At 29.4% G+C, this 25,059-nt stretch overlaps 1 protein-coding gene across 1 annotated transcript in view; it reads left to right on the top strand.

Annotated features, from left to right (window-relative positions):
* The window catches only part of LOC111040196 (putative mediator of RNA polymerase II transcription subunit 26), a 210,855-nt gene that overhangs the window by 132,583 nt on the left and 53,213 nt on the right, over window positions 1-25,059 (top strand). The window contains exons 3-6 of the mRNA XM_022324040.1: window positions 12,809-13,282; window positions 17,001-17,473; window positions 19,524-19,805; window positions 23,351-23,647. Of these exons, the coding sequence (XP_022179732.1) occupies window positions 12,869-13,282; window positions 17,001-17,473; window positions 19,524-19,805; window positions 23,351-23,647 (1,466 nt within the window). The 5' untranslated portion in view covers window positions 12,809-12,868. The remainder of the gene's footprint in view (window positions 1-12,808; window positions 13,283-17,000; window positions 17,474-19,523; window positions 19,806-23,350; window positions 23,648-25,059) is intronic.

Genomic DNA, 25,059 nt, shown 5'->3' on the forward strand with positions numbered 1-25,059 from the left:
TCCTAAAAATGTACGAACAATAGAACTCTAAAAGTCAACATAAGGTCAATGTAATTTCATGTAAGGAGAAATAAAACTAAATGCTATTTTTAACAACACCGGCGTTATTAATAGCTGGAGCCCATTCTACTATTCCACTGTTGTTAGTAGTACAATTAATAACATTCCTGGAGTAACATTTAGCTGAAGGGTTGACACATTACTGAGGATTTAATTTCTTTCAAAAGATTGCTTATGTATTAAAATTCAACTCACTGCTGCCTAACACAAGCTTTTTATTGCACTCACACTAGAACTACTTTATTTTGAAGGTGAATTATTTTTTAAATGTCTATACAAAATATAAATAGTTTTGAAATCAAAATTATAAAAGCAAGTAAAAGCTTAGTTTGGCGAGTTAAGGGGTTTTGTAGAAAATTCGGGAAATTATATGGTGCGTATTTATATACTCAATAAAATCAATATTACAAAATTAACAAAACGTGACATAGATATGAAATAAGTAATAACTCCGGTAATAACCTTTCAACAATTATGACACAATACGTTTTAATATAATAATCAATTTCAACCAGAAAACTATTATATGAAATACGATAATATAATATTATGTTACATGTTAATTGTATATAATTGAAAATCAATATTGAATAACATATTTATTAATAGCAAACTACGTAAATAAATGTGTGTTATTTGTTACCTATTAAAAATAATTTATAGGTTAGTATAATAATATACATTTGATGTACATAATACTAATAAAATATATGTGCTTATAAAAATAATTAGTAAATTAATATTATTATATTAAAATTGTTTTTTTGATTTTTCTAATTATTTTATAAAATAGAAAATTTATTTAAAAACTTCTGTCTTCAACTTTTTCTGAACCTAGAGATACAAAGTATAAATATCTTTAAAAACTTTACTTGAAAAGTAAAAATAGATTTTATCGTAATGGGTTCCACGTAGTAATCATAGATTATGGATTTCATTGTTAGTAGTTTTTTGAATTAAATTCTTTGCAGAAAAATAAAAGTGAAAAACACTTCCAAAATAAAACCAGGAAACAAAGGTCATTGTCTTTACAAGTTGACCTCATTCTTCCACACTGATCAAAAAAATAAAATAATTCTTTGACCAATGAAAATCGCGTCCAAGATTAGATTCTATGTGTATATAAATGACCATGAAACACGCAATAGTTCGAGGGATGGTAAAATGGTGGGAAAATCTTTTAACTATCTTTCTTTTTCTTACTTTTTGTAGGGGTTTACACGCGAGCGCATTCTACCTTTTCGGGGCTCCCATTGTAGCATCTGTCAATCATATAGAACATAAAACGACTATCTACTCACACAAAAAAATAATTCTATGTCTATACATAGTTATCAGTTTTTTTTATCATGGATCACGCCATATTTTGATTTCTAAATGGAAAATACGTTTTCAACGGTGGCCATAAAATTATATATTCATCTTTAAAAAAACACAAATTAGTATCCAATCATCAAAATATTTACTTATGTTTTAACTATATAATATTATTGGTTAACGAAAAAAAAAAGAAAAAAAAGAAAAAAAAGAAAAAAAAGAAGTGTTTCGACCATAAGCCATAATATTGTATTTTTCATTATTCATTCTCATTACTCATTAGACATAATAATGTAAGAACTGCGTGGCCAAATTTTTTTTGTACATAGCACAATTGTACTTAGTTTCAATGAATATTTCATTCTAATGAACGAAACGGTAAGACGATTTTTTTTTGCAACGGATTTACGAAAACTATGGAATTGTACCCTTAAACCTTATACATCATTATAAATATTATATTATATTTATCATTATTTGTGCATATCATTTATGCATAAATCTAAATATTTTAATAGGCACCATAATGATTAAGCTTTGATTTAAGCATTTAAGTTCTTGACTTAAGACTCAAAAGCTATAAAAATATATGTTTCGAAATGAATGTGTAAGAGTTATACTGTTCATCAGTGCTGTTATTCCAGATGTACCTACTTATTAACATATATGTTTTATATACCTGTAAATGTTAAATGTAAAGCTACAGTTGACTGTTGAATAATGCAAGACATGTAATAATATTAAATATGCTTTCAATATTCAAGATGAATAGCAACTATGTATTAATGATTCATTTTTTTAAAAACATTTAAATTATGTCTATACGGTCGAATACAGTTAATATCTAATTTTATATTTGAATATGCGATGCGAATGCATCGAGAAAACAAAAATGATGTTGAATTGTCATCATATTTTTAAAACAATGTCCCTTCTTTAGTGAGTTCGTTCAATGTGTGCTGTCTTGTGATTTCCATCGTTCTTATAGCTGAGAAACTTTCTCGGAAGGGGCATCATACTTCTTTCATGTTGTATTTGCATTTAGAGCGTATAATTTTTCCATAACAAGCTCGCATTTCTCTTTGCCAGGCAGTTTTTCACTACCGCTTTTATTATCATCCCTCGGGTTCACCGGATGATATTACGTTTTTATTTTTGTTAATAAAAGTGAAAAAATCTGAAACAGAATGTCACAATCACAACTTTTGTTATTTGTGTCCATGGATGGAAATGAACCAGAAATGTGACAGACAGACGCTTTAAACCATTGAACATTTCCATTTTATTTTTTTATTATTCATTTTTTTTACGGTATACTTAGATTATTTTTTCACGATAAGACTTCCTGCTTTAGATACAGAATGCAATAAAGAACGACCACGTATTAATAACGGCTTAAATTAAAATTCCAATGTTGAAACACGCGGGCGATCTTGAAGGTACCTACCATCACAGTATTATATGTTTAGGAGATAAATAGTCCAATTAAATAGAAATTGACATTCCTGTTTTGCACAACAGTGGCTGGTTAAAGAACGGTGTATTTTCATTCTATTAAAATATAAATATACATTTTTTTTGAAGAACGTTTTATTTTTTTAAATTATACAGAATATTTATTACAAAGTGTTAGCAACGCATAAAAATGTAATCTATTATTTTTTTGGGTTTATTTAATTTTTACACTCATATCATTTATATTTTCACTGCATGATATTAATACTATACCGTATTTTATTTAAATACAAAATCTCGTTATTTTTTCATTCAGCTCAAATAAATTAGAAGGTGCTAGTGTTATCAATATAAGAGTTTCCTGAAAAAAAAGAAAGCGTATTCTTGAAAAATTAAATTCATAAACGTATTTTTTTTTAGCATAAAATAATATGTTACTAATCTGTTTTATCTTAAAATATTACGAACATTGTATTGTATGTTTTATTTACATTTTTTAAGTTATACATCAAAAAACTGCTCACATTTATTGTTAATGAATAATTTCTGAAGTTTAATTTACACAGAATTATTGAACTTTAATGTTGACCACTGAGTTGTAGGGAGGTTGATTTATAATATCGTACCTAGTTTATAAGTATTTGACAGATAAATGCAAATCTTTCGGCTGAAAAATAGGACTTACCTATACTGGACTTGGAACGGAGCAAAATGATATAATATGTAGTTTTACTGAAACGAATGAAATAAAAAAGGATAAAAGAGATTTGCTCATATCACTGTGTTTAATAATATATTGTCCAATTTTACATGGACAACCTCAAATGGATTCGACTGCTTGAAGGTGAAACCGGAGTATGCTATTGGTTGAACTTTACAAAGTCGACGTTGATATGCATATATGGGTACCTACCTATGTAAAGTGATATAGGGGCTGTTTTGGGATCCCTTTTTGTTGGATGAATATCCGGTAATAACTTCCACTGAGCAACTCTATTGCTACTGGTATGGCAACTATACGATATTCGAACGGAACACAAAAGATGGTTTGCAGTTTCGATTTTGATATCAAGTTTAAGCGTATAGGGGGAGAGGACACTACCATATAGTGCTTAATACCACTTGGCTGTTGTACGTAACCAAATTAATTATAGTATCTTGTCGTCTTATGTATCTATTATTTGTCGCTCCAGTGCAAAATTAACGATAATATTTTGACATAAAATATTATACTAAATATTAATAGTGAAAAATGTAATATTACAGTATCGTTAAACAGTTCAAAAAACTGTTTCATTAGTTTATAAAAATCTATGGAGCTAATATTAGTTTTTGAGAAATGAGTATATGCATTCATAAGCTAGTTATGTTGGTCCTCAATAACCAAACATTTTTTTTGTATTTCTGTGTATTTTATGAATACTTATAAGTTTATAAGGCTAGAGAATAGAAACGTATTGTATTTCAAATGCTTGTTTACTTTAAATATTTGAACACAAATAAATAATGACTTGACCTTATTTAAAAACACATTTTTAAATATTCTTATGCGCCTAAAGGCTTTTACAAATAAGTTAAGTGATAACATGTTTTTTCATCGAGTTATATTTTTATATTTTTATTCAGATATGAAATATGATATTTTCATTGTATTAGGTATATACGACAATTTTAGTACAAAATGATAATATACAAAACGTTAGTCAGTCTATCAGTCGATAATCATACATTTTAATTTTCACATTAAATATTTAACATTATATTTGTGCTATTACTTGTTTAAGCTATTTCGTGAAGAGCACGTATTTTGTTTACGTATGAAACGTTTTTATTGATAATGACAACAACTAATAATTTCTCATTACTTTTGTTATTAAAGTAAAATAACATAATCGTTCATTTTATTACAATGAATGAATACAAAACGATTTGTGGCTTAAAAATTATGTTTCATGGTTGAACTTCAATACTGAAACTTTAAGCTATAAACAACCATTTAGCTATCAAGAGTATTCATTTAAATTTACTTAAACAAATATTTTTGGTTTAATAATTAATGATTTAGAATTTGTCATTATATTTTAAGTTGTTTAAATTACAATAACCTTGCAGAGCAAATTATATTAATCCCTCTGATTTTATATACCTGATAAATGAAATTTAAACTAAAAAACACAACTCCCCCCCGTGCCAAAAAAAAACATGTACAAGCAATAAAATGTTTCTAGATGAAATGTATATACATATATTAACGCGTTAAAAAAAAAAATGAAACAATATCACTACTCGTAGTACAGCTTGTATGAAATTTATACGACTTCATACAATATTTAATAATAAATGGTTTACACTTTAAGTGACATACTCGACAACGTAAAATGTCAGTTTTCCTACTTCCGGAATTTATACATATATCAATCAGACCATGTTATATTATGATTTATTTAATAAGTTTTCTTTTATTTTTTGTGCTATTAATTTTATATAAACGTGCAAAAGACATCCAATCGTTTTCTGACGTTGACGCACATACAAGACATCAAACGAAAATTGCAAAAATAAATTTTCACAGAATGTGGCGTTATTAAAATAAATATCTTAAAAACAAAATTATATATATATATATATAAAGTCCTTGAAACATTGTTTAACATGAAAAGAAATTAATATACATACTTATTTTTTTTTAAATATCATTACACACTACGAAATGTATAAAGAAATCACATCATGCACATTAGCACATCCAAGCAGTATCTTGATTTAATTCATGTTTTTCTCCTCAAATCATATTAATATATTGTTAAATTTATTGTAATTGAATAAAAAACAATTATTTCCGAATTATTATTTATCAATTTTTGTGTACTAATTATAATCAAAGCGTCTTGATAGTTGATTTTAGACTAATAAATATTGTTGTGGGAGAAACAACTAAGTAATAATTTTAAATTGTTTGTAGGGAACAATGAACTAACTGGAAACCTGAAATTAAGCACAATAAATTTTTAAAAAATAAAGTAATAAAAAAAATGTAATTAGAAAAAATTATCGAACAAGTTTTTTTTTGAGAATTTTCATTAAGTAACAATCTTACATTTATTTGTTGTTTAACTAAAAGTATCTTAACACTTTATCAAAATAGTTTAGATGTGTTTCACTTGGTTTGTTAAAAAAAAATTATTATTATATTCTAATATTTAAATATAATATTAATAATAATGCTAAAAGAATATCATCTCGTTAAGTTATTAAAAATATACAACTCTAAATATTTATGAGTGAAAAAACAAATGTTTACAAAAATTAAATCAAGAGTACCTCATGGATCATTCTAATATGCATAAAACGAGAAGAGAAAAAAATATTACTCATAATATTTAATTTTAACATCAAGAAAATTGATTGTAAACAATTATTTATTTTATTATTTTAACAGTATACAATAAAATTATTCATCCATCGAGGGGTTTTCAATACCAATGTTTTTAATTTATATGAACCTAATTGTATTTTTATGGATCTGCTGAATCATGAATATTACAATTTATTCTTGTTTAACATAATTTTGTACTGTCAGCATACTTTATAAAAAAAAATGTTAGTAGAAATTATTTATATTTTATTTTAGTATTGACTATTGGGTATCACAAGTAACCAGTCATTATTATTTTTATTTTTAACTCAGTGATAATTTAATAAAGTTTAGATATATTACAATGCATTAAAACGAGTATATACAGATGATACATTGTGACACAATGAAATATTTGGACCAATAAAATAATTTTAATAATTATTAAATATTTAAATGTCAGTTTCTTAAGATGTTGATATTGTAAGTGTGCTGGTATAACTTTATTTAATTTACATAGTGAGTGAATAATGGAATACATTCAGTTTATACACATAATAATAATATAATCATTAGGTAAAAAGAATAAAATCTGTAGGAGTACAAGTCAAATTTTTTTATCTTTTTATATACGTTAATTGTATGTGATATTTAGTGACTGATCGAATGGTACCACTTGACGAACGAGGATTTATAGTATTCTTAAATGTGAAAAATCACAAATCAAAAAAATTAATTTTTTATGCAAAAGGGTATAAATCGTTTCTCAAGTTTATTTTTACCACATTAAATTAATATTTTTAAGCTATTTATGTTTCATGCCTCTCTATTACAACAGCTCACAAGATCTATTATTAAGAATTCTTTATCTACCTACATACCCAAAAAATACCAAAAGAACGCATACAAATACAAAACAGATAAAAAAAACAATTTACGTATAAGATTTTTTGCGTCTACGGAAAATCAACAAAAATTGACTAGTGCCTCTTTACATAAAAACCGTTTAACTATAATAAATGGCTACAACTGTTCAGTTTACCCAAAGCCACAACAAATCGTGGTGTTTTTTTTCATTTCCGTATGTATAATAATATGTAAACATTATATTATAATGATAATAATATGATATTATCGTTATGGATTTCCATCGAGACACGTCGTCATTCGTATCAAGTTAGTGACGGATTGCGACATTGGCACACAATGTACAAACCCCAAAACATTTGTGGACGGAACGTGTACTATTGACCTACGATGGGGTGGGTATGAATGTATGATTATAAATTCACGCAAGTTAAATGGAGCCTATAGAGAAACATTTTACCGAGACGATTACACTAAACATAACCAGTACATCCATTAAAACGCGATGAGAGTCGGTCGCGTTATTGTTTTTATCTTTATTTTTTCATTTATTACATACATCTGAACTGCTACAATTGTAATGGTGCGCGTTCTACACGTTGATAAATATATATAAGCGAACGAATAATAAAATAACGAAAAACATCAACAGCGAAAACACCGGATGATCGAAGTTTGTCGAGGTAAATGCGAGAGTACATCCGGCAGACAATGGATAGGTTTACCGCCGCCCGCTGCCTACCACGATCGAAAAGTATAGTACTCTAATATATATATATGTATATATACATAATAAGTACAGTAAAAAATTATAATAATAATAATAAAATGCTACTGCGGGTTCTTTTAATGGGCGAAAAAAACTGGAAAATGCGCGTAAGATATACACCCTATCCTTTTTTCTACCCTAACAAGAGAGAAAGGATAAAATGTAATTTAAAAAAGTTAACTAATTGAGTTTTTAATTAATTTGAAAAACGTGGGAAAGGTCCGTATCCTTTACCGTGTCCGGACGAGGTGGTCTGGTTCAGTTAAAGCATAGGTCCTCTTATCCGAAAGTCGGAAATGCGGTGCTTTACATGATACACCATCATGGTATTATAGTAAGTGTGGTAGTTACTCGTTCATTTGATTAACAGGTATAATAATGTAGTGAGCATCTCCTATGAACAAAACATATTTTTGCCGACCTGAAAACCCCTTAATTCACAACTCCCCGCGATGGTGGTAAGGTGGAAATTTGATTTACGAAACACACCATAAATAATATTGTGTTCGCTTATTCCTTCGTCAAGGGTATAAACAATGGATATAATAAAAGTTGATTAAAAAAAAAACTTTTAACATTCTCATTTGTTTTTTACGGTTATTATAAAAATGTCAATTGACCTTACAATTTGTTAACATTTATCTTCTTTAAGTAACACGCCTCGACAAATTAATAATTTTCGATCAGATCCATGCAATAGTATCATTACTCACACGGAACTGATATTTACTGTTATAGTTTGATGTCAATAGAGGACGATTGTATTAGTTTATAATAAACGACAGTTTCTAATTATTACTAGGTGAATATGCAATTGTAGATAGGTTATGTACATCCATAGTATTATTTATTCATGCTTCGATCACTTTACTGACTGGTGACAATCGGCCCATGTTAACGGATCACAGTTTCTATAATAATTGATGTGAACAAGCTCTACATCAGTTGATTTTGAGTGTTAAAACGGGTTTTCGGATAATGTACGTCAGTCGATATTAATTCTCATTGACAAATTATCTGTGACACGTCAACTGCAATTAATCATTGCCCGGTAGCACCCGAAGTCCTGCGTGTGTGTTAGCAATGATACCTAACTAAAACAAAATACATTCAATTATTATTTAAAAATTTATCTCGGATGTACCCTCTGCAGTTCGGTAACAAACGGCAGGGTTAATCGGTGTATAAAAGACAAATTGCAGGTTAGCAGTTTATTAGACGCACATTGCACATATATTATTAACGCGACATTGTGTTTGTAGTGTCGGAAATGGCTGTCTGTGGCAAACCAAATTGTCTTACCGTCGTGCTTCCGCGCATCGAATTGCATCGATATCAAATCACAAGGAAAACATCATAGACTACGAAGTGTTTTCCATTAACTTATAATAGTATCGTAATCTGGAATTCGGATGACAGTGAATATTGGTTGAATATATTATGGTGCATTGATACTCTCCACTAGTATACGGAATCCCACAAAAGTCTTTTTAAAACATTACACATTTGTTAGTAAAAAATAAAATATTCACCTCAATAATTTTATCCAAAAGGAATCATGAAGTAGTGCAGTACATTTCGTACACATTTTAGATATATTATTTTTTATCATTTAATATTAGTACAATTTGTAAGTATGTTTACAATAGTTAAATTCAACTTAGATGACTACAAAATATGAATTCGTTCATACGACCTAACTTCAGCATTATCAAGGTAATTATTCCTATTTAATCTATTCTAGATAAAATATTAAAAAAATAATCGTCCTATGACTTATCTTAAATAAGCAAAATTGCGTTATCTAATTAGTCAAGAAAAGAAAATGCCAGTATATATTTTTTTTTGAAAAATAATATTCATTTTGATTAACATTAGTCATACTACCTACAATACAATTATATGAAATAATAATAATTTCTCGAATGGTTAATTAGTTTAGCTTAGCTCCTACGCCGTCCTATAATTGTCTACATTTTTCATCGACGTCTAAGACTTGAAATATATAAAAAACCAGACATTTTTTTTTTAAATGATTGTTTGTCTTGGGCATGTAAAATAAATGTGAATTTATCTTAAAATGTATTTACCCAGAAACCAACTCCCGCCAACCGAATTTTTTCTGCTTAAGTGTTTATCATAATAATATGATTTTGCTTGTTCACCTCGGTAAGTATGAGCCTCACACCTTCTCTTTTAATTAATCAAACTGAAATTCTGTAAGTTATCGTCATCTTATGTTACTCGGCCATATCGACGGTGCAGACATCTAGGCCGTTCTTTTGATCATTATTCCGGTTCCCTATATTAAAGCTTCGAAAATGTTGACGGTGTCCACAAAACACAGGGATGGGGATAAATTGTTGTACATAACTTATCGACATTGGTGAAAATTTGTAATCAGTAATTATAAAAGATTAAAAGTTATAAATCATCGCGAAATTGGAATGCTTTAATAATATACCTACATATTTTACAGGGATGGGCATGTCCAAATATTTAAGCAGAGAAATCGCACTTAAGCTGTCCATACATATGTATTATAAAAATATAAATTTGAATAATATTCTATAGGCATTTACACAAATTAATACAATAATTAATACATAAATCACTTCCTCAAAACTAAAAATACTGTTCAAGTGAATAGTATTATTTTCTACTATTTTTATATAAACCGTATTATTTTCAACTTTACTTTTTTTATTGTCATTTTGTATTAATTTTTTATAAATTTGAAGTTTTGACAATTCTGTAAAAAATTTGCTTGAAGTATAAGGGATGATGCGGTCCCAATGTCGGTAGACACCAGTGCATCTCAATTCGATTGCATTTGCAAACGTTTTATTTTTAAAAATAATCAACACTATCGTTATCGTAACTATACTATGTAGTTATTATTCGATATAATATTTAGTAGTATTGGATAACAGTGGATGGGTTATTAAAAGTCGATGACTGGCTCATCCCTTGGATCCCCTCCCAGACGAATATTTATAAACCTTGTAGTCCAAAATATTCAATTCTTTGTCAAATATTCGAATGATTTGTTTTTATTTATCGATAGCATTGCAGTTATAATAATTTGCATCATTGTTATGTAATGACAAAGTATTTCAAAATATAAACAATTATTTATTAGCTATAATACAAATGTGTATCTACCTATTGTAGGTTAAAATGATATAAATACATAATAGGGGTTTGATCAACAATATTTTTGGCTTTAATGTAGTCTTGTACAGTTTTGTTACAGTAAATTACTTTTTTGTTTTTATTACTTTTCAATGAATAATTTCGTTGTTCGTTATAAATTATGTGAATACGATTCTGTCGATACTCGATTCAATGTGCTTTTTATTACTTTTAGGTTGATATTTTATGTATGAGGTTATTACGTGTTTTGTTTATTTTTGGTTGTTTTAAAATGCCTTATTATTATTATTTTTTTTTTTTTAAGCTCTTATTGAATATTTAAAGTCCATGCATTTGTATAATAATTAAATATGAGTAGTATGACTATGATTAAAAGTATTGTGTTAAGATGTAATAGAAATACCTTTACATGACTAACTATGTACATTAAAGTCTTACGCACTAAGTAGGTCTCTGCACCAGCTGCGTTTGAGACATCTAGCCGTATTGTTAAAATTATTTATGGATTTGTATCACTTAAATAAATTATTAAGTTTCACATATTATGGTTAATAATGCGTACTCATTAACTAACTAAAATGTGTAAACTATAAGCTCATCTACAAAGATAAGAATTGGGAAATAGTTTAAAGTTTGGCGTGTTATACGAACGTTCTTGAATAATAACATTTCAATAAATATTTTAACATAGAACAAAATAAAATATAGCTATTTACTTGTGTTATTGTACCTAATTGTATATTATTTTAAAAGTAGGATTATCTACATATAAATCGTTTTTGCAAAATTTCACTGTAAAATTACAGGTAAACTATCAATACGTATATAGGATGTCCTGTTAAGAATTACTCTATTGTGATATCTCCTGTAATAATTGGGATATCATAAATATGGTTTTTTAAATAACACTCACAAGGACAATCGAGAAAAACATTAAGAATTAGAAGATTAATGAAAATAAAATATTGAAACATCAAAAAAATTAACTCTATTTAACACTGTTTCAAAATGGCTACCTATCTTCAATTTTTTTTGAAAATAATTAAGTTAGAAAATATATTTTTTAACTTTTTTATCAAAACATTAAAATAAATTAAAACATAAATGTTTGTCCTTCTTGTTCTTGTTCTTGTCCCTGTGAGTTTTATTAAACTACGAGGACTATGATATCTCCATTATTTGAATACATATCGTAATGGGTCAATCGCCACGGGACCATGCATATGACGATCCCTGATGCATATCAATCTTACCTAATATCTGACTAGTTTTCTGCCATACAAATTAAGTTGAATGATCATCACACAACTATCTAGTATACAAAAGCGTCACTGCAACGCTTCGCTGCCAAAAGTCGTGGACGACTGTAATTTTTTGGCAGGCTTTGTAACTCAAAATCATAAACATAAGTAATAGACCATTTAGAGATACTTTTTTTTATATTAAAAATGTTAGTAAAAAATGAAAATCGAATAAAATAATAACAATATCAGCAATGGCGTTTTGTAGCACTGTGGTTGTATTCAGTTACGAAACTTGTTCTCCGGCCGGTGTCACTAGTCCCGGATGGGTGACCTCACCACACATGCGCGTGTTCAAAACCAACCGTATACCACCTACAAATAGCTAATAGTCATAGTTGCCGGGTTTGAAATCAATAAAAAAAAATAATGTCAGTTGTAATAACCATTTGGCGCAATAGGGACGCGCGAGTGTGACATAAAAACGATGTGCTTGTAATCTGTAGGACTGACAATATAGTTATTAGTGTAGTTTCATACTTAATACTTATATTACAATAACGTAATGTGACTGTCTCTGTTTTACAGGCAGGTGGTGGCTGGACTCCAGCCGGCGTTGACGTGGTCAGCGGCACGGGCAAACACCGAATGGCGGTTCTCGTGAGGAAGTCGGCGCCGGGATCCCCCACGCCGTCGTCGGCTTCCAGTTACGGTACCGCGTCATCCGGTAACGATCTCATCGCTAGCGCGTCCAGCGCACTGCGCCGGCTCCACTTCAAGTCTGCCGGCGCCCAACGCATGCTCAACCGGACCAAACAACAACAACAACAATTGCAACAACAACAACAACAACAACTGCAACAACAACAGCACCACCAGAACGTGCAGCACCAACAGCCGCAATCGCAGCAATCGTCGCCGGTGCCCAAGCTCAAGGTGTTCGGGTCCAGCTCGGTGTCCATCGAATCGTCGGTCACGGTCAACACCAGCACCGACTCGTCCGCGGCCACGATGACCACGGTTACCGATGACACGGAAAATGAGGACAATTTAGACAACCCGGTAAGTCGAACTCGGGTAGACGATATATTTTAGAATAGTATTAAACTAGGTACATATACATTGTTTGCACAAAATTGATTTCGCTCTACTCGAAAACAGTTTTCACGGCCAAAACGAAATTTAGTTAATTATTAGACAAATCTCGAGGATGAACTTTTGAGAAAATACGTAGCAGAATTTAAACCTATCCAACAATTTTGTCTGACATGGTTGGAATGTTTTTACAATTTGTTGGATGGTCGTTAAAAAATTGTGAGAATTTTTCCAAAACCACGGTTAAGTAAACGACAATAGCCATCACTTTGTCAAATACTTCAAGAACCATTGTATATTAAGGTTTGTTGGTCACTGTTGGAAGGACCTACCGTTTGTTAGATGTCTATTGATTTTTGACAAATTTTTTTAAAACTTCCACAACTCCTCTCTAAGTCATCCATAATGAACAATTTTTTATGGTTTTTTGAAGATTTTGGAATAAGTAGGCGACAAACTAGATGTGAAGTTAGCAGAGCCTATTCAAACATTTGTTTAAATTGAACTAAGATCCAATAAATCGTAGAACTGATCCAACAACATTATTGGATGGGTTTAATTGAACTCAGTAACACGTGTGCCACTAAGTTTCCGGACCCAAAAACCTCTTCAAAGTTTTGCCAAAAACTGTATAACACGGAAGTGAAACTCATGCATATAACAGTTTTATGCAATGGCCGTATGTAGTCAGACGTGGTTGAGTTCAATTATTCTGAGTAGTACAGTATATAATATTCTGCAGTACGATTGGTCAGCGTGGTACCCCAACTAAATTGGGTGACAGCACTATACCGTTATTATTATTATTATTGCACTTTGTAGTGCATGGCTACTAAAATGATAAGGCCAAAGTTAAACAAATTAGTAAATTTCAAATATAGAAATTTTTAAATGTAATAACTATAATTTGTTAGAAGTTTCTAAAAACCACATTTCAAATCGGTATTTTAATAGATAAATTACCAACAATATTATTCTCTATAAAATTGGTTTATTATATTATTTTAATTTCGAAAATGAATATTTATTATTCTGATGTCAAATAATATTATTATAGTATTATATTAATTCTATTGTAATATATTAGTGAATAATATAATACAGGTAGACGCATGACAAAACAAAACTATTCTAAATACTTTTAACATAATTTCGTATTTTGCGAGTTTCTATGCTCAAGATAAAAAAACAGTTTTAGTCTTTAGACGATTTGTTAAAATCACATGCAGATAATTGTCTAGTAGTTATAGGTAGGCCTTTAGATAATACAAATAAACAATTACCGTGGAGCCACAGCAGAATGAAAAAAAAGAACAACAATCTTGCTTTAAAATGTGTCTAAATAAAAATAAAACATACGGACAAAATATACTCAGCCAAGCTCACCAAAGGCGTTAAGGGAATTATGTGCATATTATACCATGGTTTAATCCACAAACACAGGCAAGGATGTATTATACATACATACTGTTTTGACCCAATGTTTGTTTGAAAGTGGATATTAATCCAAGCATAGTGTACTACTTCGTCCATTGTAATTACTCACAAAGGGCATTTGGAAATCAATTCCCCATCGTCCAATTTTTATTATCCGAGATTATCATAGGGTAAATAAAAAGAATGTATACGATTTCCCCTTATTGAATTTGATTAGTGACACGCTATTTTAGTATACCTGTATTATAATACGTTTGAATTCCAATATTGTATTGTATTGTACTGTTATTCAATACCGAATATTTTCCCCGTAAAAGTGCTTTTTGCGTGCTTTAATTAAATTTTATTGGATATTTTTTTTAATTGCTGTGTCAGATGCATTTTTCAGTTTAAGCAATTAATTTTATTTAACTTAAAAATGATTCTCGAGTATACCTGAAGCACAAAACTACGTTAATTTAAATCCCGAACGGACATACCTATTTTATTTTTTTACAACAACGAACAAAATGTGATATCGATTGTTAAGGTCATTTATTTATTTATTTATTATGTTTGACGTTCATGACAGTGAATATTGAAACACCAAATACAATTCCGCGAATGCCGTATTTTTTCAACATAATAAAAAAAAACCATTTTGGTGAATCAGTCCTCCAACCCCGAAAAATATTTCACCGACAGTTCCAATATTTATTAGCATCATATGTGTGAAACAAACATTTCTTCCCTCCAGTGTCCTGAACTACATAATTATTTCGTATTTAAAAGACATTTTCGTAACTTTCAACCTAGACGTACATTTTTTCAAATATTTAATTATGTTATAAAATATATTAATTAAATTGTTTTTTCTTTATTTTTTAGTAGCATAGATGAACTTATAAACTATTAAATAAAATATTTAATATTAGTAAGCTTAAGGCACATTTTAATTCCAAGAAATTAGGTAATGTAAAATATTTAATTAAAATGTTGTTATAACTCTAAACATAAAATACTTATTATTACTTTATATCAATGCCGAAAAATGTGGTTAAATGCTTAGCTAAGTGTAAAATATATTACACAATAGTTAATATGCTACAAATCATACATTTACTGTTACAACAGCTACTATAATAATTAATAACATACCTAATATTCTATTATTGCGTATACTATATTATAATGTTTGATATTCGATTTCTCTCAATATCTCCCCTATGCTGGTGATTATATAACTGTTCTGGGAATATTATTATTACCTGCCAATATTTGACTATCCCCATACCCATATTGTATACTTACATGTCTGTAATATTGCAGTATTCAAAATCCGGTATCGGGTCGGTAAATTTAGATTGATTTGGTATGACTTTATTTGGGTTATCAAAGTTCCTACACTGTAAGGTAAAACCATACATGTGTAAGTTTCATTAAAAGTATAAAAATTATATGAGAACTTCCCACACCGCTTTAAAACTGTAAATTTTGGTTTCTTCGTAAAATTATACATTTATAGATACTAATTTCTTAACACTTGACTGAAACCTATAAGCGTCATATGGTACTTGCCACTTGATGTTGTTAAACATTTTTGTTTTTTGTGTGTTTCATTAGGTACATTATGTACAATTATTAAAAAAATGGATATTTTATTTATTTTTGATAATAAATTTGTTACTTATTTTGCAAATGTTTTTTTTTCCTTTAAAAGTACCAACTGAATTCAATTTTTACAAGAATATTCCCCCAAAGTTGAATATCAAATCATTTTTAGTGTTAAAATAAATAAAAAAACATCACAATGATCATAAAACCAATACATTCATCACTCCAATCAGAATGTAAAAAAAATTTCATATCGAAAACTATGAAAACTAAAACACACTAATAACATATGGCTATTTATTTTTATAGAATTGTAACTAGATTTTATTTACTTAAATAATTTGATAATACAATAACTCAGTTTAATAAACAGTCGTAAATTACACACATGAACAATAAATATTGATTGTCAAATGAGGTGTAGGAATGTACCATTTAATCCTTTTAAAAAACATAATTTATTGTTTATATGATTATGAATATTGAAAAAAAAGATTTTGGGGAGATCTTTTTTACTCGTACCTGCCCGTTTGACCTCCACTGGCGACGTGCTATAACCAATATTATATTATGCTATCAATACACAATAAGTACATACAACACGACGGTGTGGTATTTTGATGATTAACCGTTCTGTTTTGCATACTTATGTCAGTTCGAACCGAAAATGAGGATCATTCCGAACCTGTTGGACGAAGTGCTCAACGGTACTCAGTCATCGTCGTCCGCGGAAAAAGACGACGAGTTCTACAGCGCGTCCAGCACCGAAGAACAGCCCAGGGACGACCCAAAGGCCGTTTTCACCGTCCAGGACACAGCACCCGAGGAATACGAGGACAGTGGCATGCCTCTGATGCAGTACACTACGTTGCCGAGTAGCTTTCACCACCATCATCACAAAAACAACAACTACAACAACAACAACGACAACAAGACCAACAACAACTACGGTAAGGACGGTGGTGGCGTGGAGGAAAACACCATCGCGGAAGCCGAGGACTTCCGGCCATCTGACAGGGACCGGAACGCGGACGACGATGCGGACAACACTCTGGAATGGCGTAACATCATGAAGCGGCAAGCGCTGCTCGAGAACCTTCACCGAAACACCATTATAGCAAACAAGAGGTAAGTCTAGGATCTTATATTTTTATATGCCCCCACTAATTATTTAAAAAAGTAACTTATGATTTTATAGTTGTATAATTAAAAAATTGTAATGAAAACCCTTCGCGATATTATTAGAATCGATTTCAATACATTTTTCTATCGGATTCGAACGAGTCTTAGCAGAATAGAAACAGATAATCAAATAATTTAAAGAAAACAAATGTATTTTTTACTAATTATTAAGTAATTGACACAATCATAAATGATAAAACGGTTGATTGAATTTAAAGAGAACAGTCTTATTCGTAGGTTGTAAACGACTGTACCCTAGTCTGGAATTTTCACTGGATTTTGCACCAATTATAGTATGGACCACACGTACCAGCCATGCAGAATACCCTTGGGTTTTACATATAGGTCAAAATGAATTGCATTTGAAAAATACTTAAATATTTTACTACGTTTCGTACCCTAAGTAATGTGAACTCATGAAAGTCTAATATTATGTACACTTAGTTCGAGATAAAGCGAGGAAATAAACACTATCGTTACCCACCAAAGGTTAACGATTGCAATATTCTTAGAAACCAGCTAGTACCGACAATAAATACTCAAAGTACCTACACATTTAATGTCTAGAGATTATTTTGCTGAAAAGTATCTGCTTGTGGGTAACTCCAATAAATTATGTACCCTATAATAAAATTATTATTCAAGAAAAAATGTAGAACCAGTAAAATGAAAACTATAAAAATACAGGTAGAATATTAATAGCGGCTTAACTTAAATGTTTACTGAACAAACGTTTACTTTTAAGAATGATATTATTCAACCAACTCAGCGTTGTTTTCAAATAAATTGCAGATGCGTACTTTTAGGATATTATGCAGTTGTTTGATAAAATAATGTAGAACTGCCTAGTCAAACTTTTCATCTATAAAATGCAAATAAATTATTGTAAATAATTATTATGATTAATGGAAATTATGTTCTTAACAGTGTATAGTCACATAATATATTTTTGTAATTTTACTTGCAATTTAACATATCTCATATTAAGTACCGGTTTATGAAGTTGCATATTAGAATAAACTCATTATATGTATAGCCATATAGATAATATATTAACTAGCTTTATGACCTGACTCATCCTGGGAAAACATATTGAACAAATATAAAATACATCGCTCTTCGTATTTCTGTTTGAGCATACCTACCTCAATTTCTGGGAAAGTTGTAGTCGATGTCTCCCGTTTTGTACATAGATCTGACGGTGATGTGAAATCCGACTGAGCTTGGTGCATTCCAACAGTTGTTTGAGATTTTATTTGTATGCTTAATGTACGGAAGATAGATATAAATTAACTTGAAGTAATACATTTGTTTCTTCACTAAATGTGACGTTAGAATGAATAAATTATTAATGCTTTAAGTTGAAACTAATTTTTGAACAACATTTTTTATGTATAGCACCTAAAACAATTTTATTACTTACGTTGTAAGTCTTACGATGGTCATTTTTGTAATACACGGTAATAAATTATAATAATATTATATAAAAATTGCTTGGATACTTAGCAGTTAGCTATATAATTTATTTACATTTTTATTTGAAATATCATTCTAAAATTGTGTGCTGAGTTCCTACAGTTATGAAAATATTAACTTATATTTTAAAAATTTGATAAAACAAAATTAATTTAGAAATTTTGAATTAGAAATTGGAGTATACTTTTAAGTACAAGAAACTGTGCTGATTCAATGAAATAACATTCTCGTTATTGAACATTCAAAATATGTAGTGAACTATAACAATAAGGGGTACCTACATGTGAAATAAATATTATAATTTATAACGTTGTACTGTGACAGTGGCTAATATAATATTATACCATAGGTATGACTAATTGATGAAAACGATCGATTTTCACCAATTTATTACAATTTGCAATAACAATTGTAATAAGCAATTTTTCAAGCATCTATCGTTATTAATATTGGTATAATAATGTAAAATATTCAAAGCAATATGGATGTTAACTAATTGATTATTAATTCGTGTATCTAGACTAAAACTTCTTTCAAGAAGATATGCTAAAAGCCGTTTCGAAGAGGACAGGACTCGAACAGAAATCGGTCGAAACTCGTCGGGTTTTGCAGCCGAACAGATGACAATCGACAGCGAAGACTCTTTCCAAGTAGACAATGGGTCGCCACCCATTCCTTCATCGCCGACTGGTCTCCCGGGGTCACCTACCTGCGACGACGAATCGTCTCCTACCAAGTCCAAACAGCATTTTACGTTCCCCACGGTCAACGAAACAGACGAACCTAAAGATCCTACAAAAAGGTACGAAAAATAATCATTTCAAATATTATGATACTCATCAGACGAAAGGTTACCTTCAACTGCTCCTCTTGCTGTTTTGGTAATTTCGGTTTTGTCTTATTTTACGTTTGTACTTAACAAAATTAAAAATAATATAGGGAAGCCTCATGAAATTATTTTTCTTAAAATATTTATTTTAATCCTTAAAAATATCACTACTCCGAGTTTATAGGTGGAGGGTAGTTGCCAAATGTCTAGTAGTTATAACTTATAAGTTGTTGGCGGTGAAATCAAAACTCTCAAATCTGTATTAAATCCCTTAAATCTCAGGATACAAATATTGTAAACTCCCAAAATTGTAATATAATTATATATTTTAACTTTTACACCCCAAAATGAATCAGCTATGTGTATGCTTATACAGTCTTCCACCAATGAAGTAGATGCCATTCATAGCACGTATACGCGTTCAACGAACATAGGGATAGGACAAATTATAATTATTATAAGCATCGTTATATAAAAAATTCTTTTACGTTTTTTTTAAATATTTTTTCACGTTTCATTTGACAAACTCAAACCTCCAATAATAATTATTATTAATACAGAATTATAAAATTATTCAACAACATTTTTAATGGCTTTATAATGATCCATATTCCAAGTAAAGGTATTAAGTTCTACCTACTCAACTTCTCATTTCACAAAAATGTTAAATTATATGTATTTCTCTATACCTTATAACTGCAATCATTTTAATTCCATTTAAGTCATTATGATTTACAAACAAATTTATTATATTTTTATAATTTAGCCGACATGATAACTTTTTAGTACACTGAAATATCCGCTCTTTTGAGTATTTACTATTTAATACGTATTTAAGTTGTTTGTATTTGTCCTAATTAATACTCGTAATTAGTATGAAATTAAGCATAAGACGTTTTGCATTTAACACTGAAACACATCAGTGAATATTTCCTGAGGGAGATTAGTAATTAATATAATATGAACTTTTGGTTGTAAATTGTAATATATTATTAAATTTGGTAACATGATTAACGTCATTAACGTGCAATATATTGTAGACGTCTTGAAGTTATTTCGATAACAAGACACATCTAGAATGTAATTCATGAAACTTAATTAATTTTGAAAACATCATGATTAAAAATAATTCACTTTGTAGTCCTTGATAATAATATCTATTATAATCAGATTGTTTGTTGAATAATAAATAGACATGTTCCATTTGCTAATCCGTTCATCAATTTATCATTATTTACTTATTGGCTTCCTCGTTAAGTTTTAAAGTAATTGTCGATTTTGGGTAATTAATTTCAACATCCATTATTTATCTTATTTTGAAGCAGCTTAATTTATATTGGTCACAATTAATATTTACAACCTTTAATTAATAATAACGACAATAATTGTATTAACATCCATAAAGATAAAAAAAATGTATTCATTTCATTCCATTTCTTTATACATAATTATCGAATTTATTGATTTTACGAAAACATTAAAAATAATATGAGTACCCTAAGTTAAGGATTTATGTCTTAAGTTATAAAATTGTACTTAGGAAAATTAATAAATATACATTTTATTTGTATGCTTTATATATTATTCGGATAACTAAATTATAAAATATAAATACTATGTCAGAGTTGGTCAGATCAGAATACTATTTGAAAAACACTCATATTTTTAGTAGAAAAGTATCAAACATAATAGGTCATTTTTAATGATTTTTTATAACTCCACATGTTGTTTCTCTTGATAATATATTTTCATATGAAAGAAGGAAACCAATAAAATCATCTAACTGAAATATACAGTATCTGTAGAGACGTTAAAATTATAAGTTATAACATATAATCAATAAAGTTTTATTTTTGATAGGTTAGGTTAGTAATGTTTTATTTCTATTACCCACTTAATAATTCCTAAAAAACGTTAAATTTTAGTGACCAAACTGTTCGGATGTCATTCTATATTTGTTATGATAAACGTTGTACAAACTAATCAGTGCAATACCATCAAGTGCTCGTAGAAAATTTTCATTTATTCCCTTACGTTTATAATTGATGATAGTTTTTGTGTATAATGTGAATGATCCATAATATAAAAAAAAATCGCATTGTATTAACGTTATAGGTATCATAATAATTAAAAATAATACATATTATTAGTCGTTAAGAAACGTGTATACAACTAACCCAACATATGTTTCGTAACGTCTTTAAGTATCGGACACGCGTAGTAATTTATTAAAAGTGACATTATACAACGTGTAAGTTAATTCGATAAAGTTACAAAGGTATACGTACAGCACGAATGTTGTTCATGGATATCACTAGATTAATTACTGTTGTAAAATTACGATATGTCAAAATTAATGATTACTAATGATAGTATAATACACTATATACGCGTTTAAAAGATTTTGCTATCCATTAATAACAGTATTAAAATCAAATTACTAAATTATGTGTATTGATATAGAAATGTATTATATTTTCAATTATTATTAAACGAGAACGAATTTATTTTGTTTGAGTTATTACACCAAACAATTAATCGTTATAATTTTTTTGTTTCATTAAAATATTGAGGCAAATTGATTCGCTTGTTTGATATAATTACTAATAACTACGCAATAATACAACTATTTTTTTTTTTAAAGAGAAACAATATTTTGCATTTGTCCGTATATTACCTGCATTTTTAATCAAATAAATTGATTTATCTTATTCATAATTCGTATACACAAATTTAGGTTAAAACAGTCATAATAAAGATCGGTATAATATTATAAAAACAAAATTTTTAAAAACATTTACATTTTCAAACACAGATTTTTACTCAGTTATTTTTAATCTTAAATACCCAATTTAACTAAACCTTATTAGGTGGCATATTTAAAGACCAAACACTAGTCAATAATATTAATAACAATAATAATAATATACGTGCTAACAATACTATAGTAAATAGTTGAGATTCAACAGTACAGTCTTTACCGATCGTGTTATCAGAATCATACGTTCATTATTACAAATTACGTCATCAAACAACGAAATATCATAATAATGGACGTGCCATTATGCAATACAACAGTAGCAGCTGTGGTATAATTTCTCTCCTTTTCTCGAACGCGTCAATGGGTGGAGAGTAGGTGTACGCACTCGGTGGTCTTTTTTTCTTGTATGTTTTGGATTTCGTCCTACCAGGTCAAATGTGGCCAGTCGAGTTGGCTTTGGAACACTCGTGTGCGAGTTATAATTGATGTCCTCCCCGTCTCCCCCCTCTCCCCACTAGACAATTTTTCTTCAATTTTACAAATTGCATCCGAATAACAGCAAAGCCCACGCGTACCATCACAGCTCCGTTATACATCTGTCGCGTATTACCAGCACGCGGAAATAATTTCAAGTTAATAGAAACATTACAAACGATAAACACTTTAATATTGAAATACCTACCTATTCTTACGATTCACGGTGTTGTCGAATAAATCGTTGACGAATGATCGCCACGGGCCTTTGCGTGGTTTCCAGGAGACCGTCGTCGGTGTACAACCGGACGCCAAACTGGAACAACAAGGAGCGGAAAGGCTCGGCGGTGCTGCTGGACGCGTTGGTCATCAACAAGAGCCAATCGGCTGCGGTCGTCATGTCGGACACGGGACAAGTGGCCACGATCGTCGTCCAACAGCCTTCGCTGTCGGCCAACTCGCCGGAACAGGGGCACGAGGGGTGCCAGACGGCGCCCGTCGAACTGCCGATCGACTTCAACCGGTGGCCCGACTTCGCCAACAGCATAAGTTCGCAACAGTATCATGACTTTCAGATGAAGTGAGTTGCACCAATATACACAATTATGTCGCATGCGACTTATCGTAATAGATGATAAGCTAATAGGTTTCGTGGTTCGGTGGGTATCGTCGGACGGCGAAATGATGTTATAACAGGCAAACGAGTTATCGCGCACAACAAGTGACTCGTACTGGGCCGCTAACAAACTATTTTTTTTTTGAAGTTAAATTTAATTTTTTTCTTGGGACACGGAAAATTCCTACACAATATCACATCGTATAATATCACATTATATATTATTATTTTTTTAACGCAAAGTATTGACTTCAATTGTTCAGACGTATAATATCATTGTGTTTATGATAATACCTATAGGATAATGTGTAAAAAATAATCCATATTATGGGATTAAGGTTAGGAGGTCAGTAATTAAATATGCGTTTTGAGCGACAAGCATAAATATTTCACTAGGTTATTAGACGACAGGAATTCTATTTCATACATTTTATTATTAAAGATTTAGATTTAATTATCAGCATATTATTAAAGGACGATAAAATGTGTTCGAAATTAATATCGGCCGAAGGTTCTGAATTTCATGTAAATTTGTTTTTGTGAATAAAAAATCATAAAAACAGGAATTATAACATAATAATAAAAGATAATTGTACGTTTTTTTAAAGAGTGTCTTTATTTATTATGTTAACATTATTTTATAAACAATTAAAGCGAAAACAAAATTCCACACTACACGTTATTTTATAGTTGTATACAAAATATATGTTATAAATTATTTATAAAATTAATAATTTATTTGTTATGATTTTCATATATCATTAAATATCTATCGCATTTCTTTTCTAATACCAATACTTATAGTACTGAAACAACACAATACAGCATTTCATCAAAACAATATTACGATGTATTCACTCTATTCACAATTTTTAGGTAAAAAAACCTAACCTAACCTCTCCACTTTCCCCAATGAATCCACCAGAATAACAACAAACAATTTCGCTTTAAATAAAACAACAAATTTTAATGTTTTTCGATATTAATGTTAAGTAAATATGTCTAACCTGATATTAGTTTAACTTCCTAAATTCAAATAAAACAAAACAATTTGTCAACTCTTGTCAAGAGTTTTTGCTTATAATATTTAAAAAATGTTACAAAAAATGAAATATCATAAAAAAAGAGTTACCATAGATGTATTACTGATTAAATTCAAAGATAGTGATTTGGGTTCATTAAAATCACTATAAAAGATTCATTGACAATACTAAATCCAAACTATGGGCACAAATATTAATTTAAAATCAATCCTTATATTACAAAATTATAAATGTTATACAATTTAATGATTGATAATATAAATCACTCTGAATATTAGTGAATTTATCAATTTTTAATTCTATTGAATTAATTTAGAACACTGCAATACATAT

Source organism: Myzus persicae, unplaced genomic scaffold (genome assembly GCF_001856785.1).
Source record: "Myzus persicae strain clone G006 unplaced genomic scaffold, MPER_G0061.0, whole genome shotgun sequence".
Taxonomy (NCBI): domain Eukaryota; kingdom Metazoa; phylum Arthropoda; class Insecta; order Hemiptera; family Aphididae; genus Myzus; species Myzus persicae.